The sequence below is a fragment of the Sesamum indicum genome, linkage group LG4 (assembly GCF_000512975.1).
Source record: "Sesamum indicum cultivar Zhongzhi No. 13 linkage group LG4, S_indicum_v1.0, whole genome shotgun sequence".
Lineage (NCBI taxonomy): Eukaryota > Viridiplantae > Streptophyta > Magnoliopsida > Lamiales > Pedaliaceae > Sesamum > Sesamum indicum.
Window position 1 is genome coordinate 4,941,529 of NC_026148.1, and position 9,223 is coordinate 4,950,751.

Genomic DNA, 9,223 nt, shown 5'->3' on the forward strand with positions numbered 1-9,223 from the left:
TTAATATTTGATCAAATTTATAATCAAAATTGACCATATATTATAATTATTAATCAATATCATACATTTTATTTTGGATAATAATAAATTATGATACTTTTTATTTATACATTTGATCTTTATACAAAAATAAATTTATTCAACAACTTAGTAAATTATAATATTTTTTATAATTAAAATTATTATTTAATATGACATATGTAAACTTTATGTTATTTTAATATATATTTGTATTACCTTATACTTTTTTAAATAGACAAGTAATTCACTTATGATTTTTTTTATCTACTTTTGAGTTTTATATTTATATCAGGATACATACTATGCATTATGCAATCTATTTTATTATTTATAAATTTATGTCAAAATTTAGTGATTCATATGAATTAATCTAAAATAATGATAATGATCATAATAGTGATTGTTGAACAATTTTAATTATTATTTTATTATATCTATAATGAGATCAAAAAATTTAATCAACAATTACGATATCTTAATCTGGGCACCCGATTCACACCAAATTTAGATATATATAAGACCGTGTCCATTAGATCATATCGGACTGTTTTATTTAAAATCACATGACCTGATTCTACGATATACCGACTTGAATGATTATTCTTATGTTCCGAGTACTATATCTTGACATCCGTATTCCAATAAGTTTAAAACTTTACCAAGTGTATTTTTTTATAAGTTTGATTATATCTAACGGTCTGATCTGAATTTTGATGGTCCGGTTAACCCATGTTGTTTAACAATGTAAGATGATAGTTACATCAATGTAATACTAACATTTATAAATATATAAATTTACTGCAGATTGTGAACTTATATTAATTTCAACTATAAAATATTTTTAAGTATTTCAATTGCATTATTTCAGATAATTGATACTTCTCTATAACTTTAAACTGTTCAAAATGATTTTTTTTGGTATATTTTACTAATTATATTACTACTAAACTAATCAATAGTTTATATTTATAACAATAAATTAGAATTTCATACTATATTTTGATATATTTATAATATTGTATACATTATACAATCTATTTTATTACTTATAAATTTATGTAAAAAAATTGGTGTTTTCCATTATTTAATCTAATAATAATAATAATAATATAGTATGTATTATACAATTTATTTTATTACTTATAAATTTATGTAAAAAATTGGTGATTCCTATAATTTAATATAATAATAATAATACTAATAATAATGATAATAATAACAATAAACAAAAAAACAAAAAAATAAAAAAAATAAAAAATCAGCTTGAGCTCGAGCTCGACTCGTTGCCACCCCTAGTCAATACCAGGTGAACTAGCTATCAAGTAGTATAATAGATAACATTCCCACAAGGATTTAAATACAATAATTACCAAAACTATAACTAATATACTATTATTTGGACGATCGTAAGTCAAGTGATAGATTAACTACTACTACTAAAAATAATTACTAATGACAATAAGTTAAACAAAGGTATTGGAGAATATTCAAAATGAGAAAGATGATATGGCAATTGGTCCACCTTATTGATCAAATGAATACAGAAATCACAAATTAATCTAGCAGGCAATATTTTCATACATCGAGATTTTTTCCAAGTTAGTTAATATACTCTCTCGAGTTAAATCAAACCTATTATTATCAAGAAAATAGTGAATTCCTCCAATTTAAAACTCGTGATATTAATGCACTAAGATATGTGAAAAACCTGTTGGAACCAAATAAATCATGTCTATGTATGTCTACATATCATTCAATTCACACCATGAATTACCTTTTCACTATGTGAAGTTCCCTTTCTGTTCATTAACATAATTAATTAAATCCAAGAGTTGATCATGCTCTCAAATTATAAAAACAAGTACAGTAACACATGGATGTATGAAAGCAAAGTTGTAAATTAATTTGATAAAATACTTATAACATTGTCTCAATTAGGTTTCTCAAAAGCTCTAGAAAAAAGTAAATTAGTTCATCGAACTAGATAAAACACAAAAGGAAAGAAGATAGAAAAACTCATTGAGTTAGAAATCGGGCGTGAACGGTCGTCACTCCGACGACGGATCAGCTTCTCCACTTGTTTTCTTGTCTTCTCTTCGTACTTTGATGTGAATTTTAGAATTAACTCTAGCCAAAAGAACTCTCATAGTCCTAAGTTTAGTCTAATTTTCCTTCTTTCTCTCCTAATCATATTGTCACTAAAACTTCTAATTAAAAGGAGTAAGCTACTAAATATGATAATTTAACTAAGCAATTATGCGGGGGACTCTTCAGTTTCCGCCTGGCATCTATCTAATAACCCATGAGTCATCGATTATGCTAAATTCGATTATTTGTTTTGCGGATTCCTGATAGCTCGTGAGTCACGAGTTATTCTTAATACACTTTTTTGCTGCATTTTTAGATTTTGCTTGCATTTAAGATGTTTTTTGCAACTTGTTCTTTTTTCCTAAAAACACTTAAAATGTCACGCAAGAACAAACATCAAATCACAAGAATATAGGGACATTGGCATCAAAATATACAATGTAATTTCCACTAATCAATGCTTAATTGAGTAATGACTTTACTGAAAAGATAATCACAAAATTTGAAATAAAGTAAGAATAATGGTGAAATAACTAAAGTGGCTTGGTATATTAAGATAGAGTAATAATAATCATGTTGCAGCCTGTGATATACCATTAGAAAGCTGCATAAGTTAGCTAAATAATCAAAAAAAAAAAAAGAAAAAAGAAAAAAGGGGATTGCGCTTTGGACTTATCTTGAAGAAGTTATTATTGTTTGAAGGAGTCTTGCCACTCAGACCGATTTTTACGGATACCATTTTATCTGTTGCTTTTAGGTCGTTGTCATGAAGCTAGAGGAGTTTGTTGGAAATTTTTTAATATGATGTCAAAAACATATGTAATATGTCATCCTTATTGTCAGTTGAGTGATCTTATTGGTCTGAGTTTGATTTTTGGCCTGACAAGTTAGGAAAAAATAAGGAAATTATAAATTAATACCTTACTCATGTGTTAATAAGATCAGGCCTGCTTGATTGTTCGATAGAATCTGCCTCCTTAGAAGGCTTTGAGAAAAGAATATTTGAAGGGGCATCGTCATTGAAAAAGGAAAAAAAAACACTTTTGAAACTTATTTAAAATATTTCCATCTAGCAATTATTATTATTTATTTACCGCCGCACGCGTGTGTATATATATTCCACCATTTGCGGGGCCGCGCCCTCACTTTCTTTCATATTACACAACCGCCCCTTCAACCGACGGTCCAGATTCTCTCCCTTCATTTTTCCCTTCCCCTCTGCTGCTGCTGCTCTTCTTCATTCATCCACTCTTCACAACCAGAAAATTTATTATCGACACATTTTCTCTGCATTTCAACCATTTCCAAATCTTCAATCTGCACAATGACGACGGAAACGGAGACGGAGACGCAGAGAGAGAGAGAGGCTCATGTCTACATGGCTAAGCTTGCCGAACAGGCCGAGCGTTATGATGGTATGTATCCCTATTTTCTCCACAATCCACATTATTGGTGTTTGTGTAGGATATTTGTTACGCGTTTGAATGCAATGCCCATGCCTCCGACTATGTGTGTAAACGGAGGCAGTTGTTCCAAGATGAATCGGAATGTGTGTGTTTCTTGTGTGAGATTTCACATGTGAATGTTTATGATTTGTGCACCAGGAAAATGGAAAAGCAGTTATTCTTAGCGTAATTCAAGAAATTAGCTTGACTTGTTGGGGCAAAAATGAGATTGGAAATGTATGATCTTGGATATTGGGAATGCCAATTATGTAAGTTATCATAAGTTCCTTTCACATAGTTGGTTTATTTGTTGAATTTTGTGTCTATGGAGATTTATGCAAGGAATTTTCTTTTGTTAATTCTCATATGCTGGATATGAAACCTGTTCTAATTAGTCTTGCTATTTCTTGTTCATCTTTTTTGCTAAAATAAGATAGTTGTGTTGGTCTTAAAAGAACAGAGAAAAAGGGGGACCAAGTTTCGGTTTTCAATATACATATGGAATCTGATATGAGCTTGAGAGGTTGCTGTTACAGTATTAGGAATTTTTTCATTTAACTTTTATTTTTTGGCTCAACTTGAACTGTAGAATTTTTTGTCTTCCTGGCGATGCAAACCTTTATCTACTCCTTTCCTCAAATTAGCTTATTATATAATAGGTTTCAATATTATTACGTCAAAATTCTGATCCAATGGTCAAAATGGAATTTGATGTGATAGGTATTGGGGTTGGTGATACTGTTGTTTATCTTCTTTGAGATTCACATTACTTTTGTTTCTCAGAAATGGTTGAAAGCATGAAAAAAGTCGCAAAACTAGATGTTGAGCTGTCGGTGGATGAAAGAAATCTGCTCTCTGTTGGGTACAAGAATGTAATTGGTGCCCGCAGAGCTTCATGGCGGATCATGTCTTCAATTGAGCAGAAGGAAGAGTCCAAGGGAAATGAGAGCAATGTGAAGCTGATCAAGGACTACCGCCAGAAGGTCGAGGATGAGCTATCCAAGATCTGCTATGACATTCTTTCTGTCATTGACAAGCATCTAATTCCGTCTTCTGGTTCAGGAGAAGCTACTGTTTTCTACTACAAGATGTAAGTCAAATTGGTCTTACAATTGTGTGTACTTAATTTTTGGTCTGTTCTTTATATGGCTTAATTGCTTTGCTCTTACTTCATTGTTATTATCATCGTCAGCGCTTCCCGGCCGCTACATTTTATTCTGTTCTGCTAGAGGCACTGTATTGCAGTATGAGTAATTTTATGCATTCATTGTTACATAATAAAGCAATGTGCCATATTCATGCTTTAACCTTTAATATTAGTGAGCAAGAAAAAGCTTGTTTTGGCAGAGACCCGACAATAATATGTGGCTTTAAAATGTTTTTGACAAGTCAATCTTTACTATAATGGTTGGACTGAGTAGATACAAAAGATGCAGTAGCTCGTTGCATATATGTTAGGTGATTCCACTGACTTATTTCTCGCATCCATTATGCAGGAAAGGTGATTATTATCGCTACCTTGCTGAGTTCAAGACTGATCAGGACAAGAAAGAGGCTGCTGAACAGTCCCTCAAGGGCTATGAGGCATGTTAATTTCTCTGAACAAAATTATTAACATTGAAAACTAACAAAACCACATTAGAAATCAATATGGCTTCAATCTGTTACTTACATGGTCAATGTTTTCCGATGTTTTACAGGCTGCTTCAGCCGCTGCAAGTACAGAACTACCATCCACCCACCCTATCCGTCTTGGTCTTGCTTTGAACTTCTCAGTGTTCTACTATGAGATCATGAACTCTCCTGAAAGGTAATTTTATTAGTGTTTTAGCCTTGAATATTCATGAACCATTCTTTCAAGAAATCCACAAATCAAATGTATAATATGTTCGCTTAAACTTGGCAGGGCTTGCCACTTGGCTAAACAAGCATTCGATGAGGCCATAGCTGATTTGGATTCTCTGAGTGAAGAGTCTTACAAAGACAGCACCTTAATTATGCAGCTCTTGAGAGATAACCTCACTCTCTGGACCTCTGATTTGCCTGAAGATGGTAAGTAACATCTTTACTTCTCTCCATGTGTGCTGATTGAGATCTGCTTGATATTATACTTCATTTGCCCTGGACAGGTGAGGAGAACATCAAAGCTGAGGAATCCAAGCCAGCAGAACCTAAGGTGCAAATTTATCTTGAATTCATTTACAAATATCCCACCAGATCACTCCTTTGTTAACGAGATGTTTTCTTTGTTCTGCAGCAGCAATGATGTGTCGGCAACACCTAATTCGTGCCAAAGATCATGTGTTTTCTGATGGATGATATATCTTCAGCTTTCTCCATTAATGACAGCAGAGTGTTGGCAGTTTGCGATAATCCAACCAATTTTTTTTATTTTTCATTAGAACAATGTCAAGATGAGATTGTTTTAATTCATCTGCCAGCATTTTGCTTCTACCACTGTGAGAACTTTTAGCTTCTTAGGAAATTCTCTGTTTTTCATAGACAAGTTAAACATTAATGTAACACTTCTACTTATATATAGTAATGCTTAATCTGATGTTCATACACTTTTCTTCCCATCCACTGCTCTCCAACTCTATTGGTAAAAAAATCTCAACCAACTTACTTTTCGAATCCTCTAGGATTTATATACATTTTAACCTTTATCAGTTATCTGCTATAGTTTAGACAAAATTTCAGCGAAGCATCAAAGCTTTATTACTCATTCCAACAGGGCAGCCATTTACCTTGCATAGTATTTAGGAATAATTAAATAGAAAGGAGGACTCGGTTCAAGGGAATTACAAGCAGAAACAGAAATTATCTACAACTGAAATCATCGACAGCAAAACTGAAAGATCAGGGACACAAAAGAAAGAGACAAACTGAATGCAAACCTTTAAAGCAAAAAAATTCCATATCTATCGACGAGAATACCTTGAAGAAATTTAATCATCTGAAATAGTTTGTTTAAAGAACTACATAAGTTACCATAAGAAACTAAAAATGATTGTTAATGGAGATGAATATCTTGCTCCAATGGAAAAGAAAGTGATGACATAAAGTACTGTGCTTTAGTGAACATGATCCATCAAACCATGAAAGCAGGCAAGAAGAAATCTCACCGAAACTTTAAGGCATTTGGCATGGCATAGAGATCCTCAAAATTGAGAATGCAATCCAGTTTGGCATATGTATATATTACACATTTAGCTGTCCAGAAACATTTTCCCTTTCAAGTCTGTAGCCTTTCAGAATAAACATATAAGCCATCAAAATTAGGACTACAGCAGAAGGCTGGCTGCTGAAATATCTTTGAGAGGATCGCATACCGCAAACTAAGACATATGAACAACTTCCATATGTAAAAACTATGTACTCGAGATTATATTATGTCAAGTATCTTCCTCCACTAGATAACTCTGAGGCAAGCGAAAGTCCTCCTCCTGACTCAGAAACTCTGCATCTTCATCATCTGGTTTCTGAAATTCAACAGAACGGAGGCAATACTCAACTCTTATCAATAGTTTGAACCTGAGATGATTAGTTAGAAGTGCCACAAAAGATTGCCTATTGGGCTCAAAATTTTTCTCTCGCAGCGAGCAAAAAGAGAGTTAATAGGCTCAAATTGACTACTTCCCAAATCCATCCTAAACAAAAAGAAGAAAGTAGCAAGTTGGAGATTATATTAGAAACTAATCATAACGACTATTTTTTCTGTTTTATATACAAATTTGAGTGCGGAAAATTCTTCATCTCAAATTTACGAGATACTTATAAACCGAATTGCTTGCATAAACATATCATTGACACACAGTTTTACCAACTGTTTTTTTTATATTTAAATCACAAGGCAGTTAGGCTCACCCCATGCATGTTATATGATCTCGTTTTACTTTGTCAAGCTTAGTAAGAACGAAATGAAAACTTTCTATTAACTTTAACCATGACAACTATTTCTGTGTAGATGTGAAAAGATGAAGGAGCATACCACCATGTCCAAGTTGTAAAACCGACCAAGCAACTTCAGAATATCTTCTGCAGTAAAAGGTCGATTGAAACTGCACCAGTACACAATTTTCAAAACCGAAAAAGAAGATAGCTTAAAACAATCACATAAGATTCCACTTGAAGATACAACGAAAGCAAAAGCAGAAAAGAAGCAAACCTTCTGCGCATGTATTCAGTTAAACCATAAAGAACAAAGTGACGATGTGGACCTGGAATTGGAAACAAGAAAGAATTCATCACAAAACTACTCAATTACATAAGCGTCAGCAAAAAGTCAATCTACTACATTCCTTATTGATAAGAAGGAAAGTGATAGCCTGATTAAATTTAATGAAAAAAAACTCCAAAAATACTGGACAAAAAAGTTGAATATCCAGTTTTCATTTTCTGGAATCAAAAAACTATTCCATCCTAAGACAAATTTTATGTTACTGAACCGCGTTACCAATCAATTACCTATACTAACAAATGGCTGCAATCCGTTCACCAAAATAAAGAATAATAAATGAATTTTTAGTTTAAATGTTAGCATGCATGTAAATAAAACGTTAAACTAAATACTATATCAAAGAAGAAAAAACAAACATGCAAGCGAAATAGAAGAAAGGAAATTGATTAAACCAAAAATTAAAAAAAGAAACCTCGTAATTTGGCAGGAGGATAGATTTCCAAAGCTTCAAGCAATCTGAGCTCCAGTTCCACCTCTGACTTCTCCTGAAAAATTCACCAAAAACTAAATTAAAAAAGAATCAACAAATACATACAGGAATAAACAAATAAAAGTGTACCTTGCGGAGTGAGGAAGCGTTGATCTTGCAAGGAGAGTGCACCGAAACTCCGTCCTGCTCCTGCTCCTGTTCCTCTTCTTCTTCTTCTTCATCTTCAATTTCCTCTTCTTTTTTAATTTCTTCTTTTACTTCTTTTTTAGCTTTACCATTTGTCATCTGCCCCATTTTCCTTCTATCTTCGATTCAAATTAACTATCTTTCAGTAATAGATAAAGGGGGATGATGAATTCAAGTTTATGTATATCATTTACAGAAATTTTAGGGATTTTGGATTTTGATCAGAACAGAAAGGGGGAAAAAGAAAATCAAAAATTGAAACGAAGGGTTGATTAACGTGGTAGTTTTGGGTTCAGTTTGTTTAGCTTTTGGGCCCAATGAAGTATTGGGCTTATAAGCCCAATTTCTTGCCCTGAGATATTTTTGTGTGTTTGCATCTCTGTATCTGTATATATATCTATATCTATATATTTATAAAAATATTAATTATCTAAAAAAGATCTTTCTTTTTTATTAAAATAAATTAATATTTTAATATTATTTTTCTAATGACAGAAATATAAAATAATATACTTATTAGTTTCTATTAATTACTTTTCATATTATTCATATTAATTATATATTTTTTAAATTATACTTATTTACTCATATAATCTTTTTTATATTTTATTCATAATATAATACTTTAATAGATAAAAAAAATATACGTACGATATTAGACGAAATGAATAGAAAAAACCATGAAATTGAAAGGATTTAATTCTAAGAAATTTTCTAGCATAGATATAAATGAGAATTAGTCAGGTCTCCGACATGTTGAAATAGGTTAGATGATAAATAAAAATTAATTAAATAAATTATCATATAAGTCAA

At 31.8% G+C, this 9,223-nt stretch overlaps 2 protein-coding genes across 4 annotated transcripts; one reads left to right on the forward strand and one right to left on the reverse strand.

Annotated features, from left to right (window-relative positions):
- LOC105160031 (14-3-3-like protein GF14 iota) lies at window positions 3,254-6,121 on the forward strand. Of its 2 annotated transcripts, none has more exons than XM_011077290.2 (7): window positions 3,254-3,524; window positions 4,338-4,644; window positions 5,051-5,138; window positions 5,255-5,364; window positions 5,461-5,606; window positions 5,684-5,730; window positions 5,812-6,121. In XM_011077290.2, the coding sequence occupies exons 1-7, from the start codon at window positions 3,434-3,436 to the stop codon at window positions 5,818-5,820; spliced, it is 798 nt and encodes a 265-aa protein (XP_011075592.1). In that variant the 5' UTR covers window positions 3,254-3,433; the 3' UTR covers window positions 5,821-6,121. The 2 variants fall into 2 exon arrangements, with proteins under 2 accessions (XP_011075592.1, XP_020549221.1); XM_020693562.1 differs by having other exon boundaries at window positions 5,815-6,121.
- Window positions 6,597-8,663, reverse strand: LOC105160032. 2 transcript variants are annotated; one of them, XM_011077291.2, is made up of 5 exons: window positions 8,354-8,661; window positions 8,207-8,279; window positions 7,723-7,774; window positions 7,546-7,615; window positions 6,597-7,036 (listed from the first exon to the last, which is right to left on the reverse strand). In XM_011077291.2, exons 1-5 carry the CDS (start codon window positions 8,516-8,518, stop codon window positions 6,950-6,952), a joined length of 447 nt encoding a protein of 148 aa, XP_011075593.1. In that variant the 5' UTR covers window positions 8,519-8,661; the 3' UTR covers window positions 6,597-6,949. The 2 variants fall into 2 exon arrangements, with proteins under 2 accessions (XP_011075593.1, XP_020549222.1); XM_020693563.1 differs by lacking the exon at window positions 6,597-7,036 and adding an exon at window positions 7,043-7,204 and having other exon boundaries at window positions 8,354-8,663.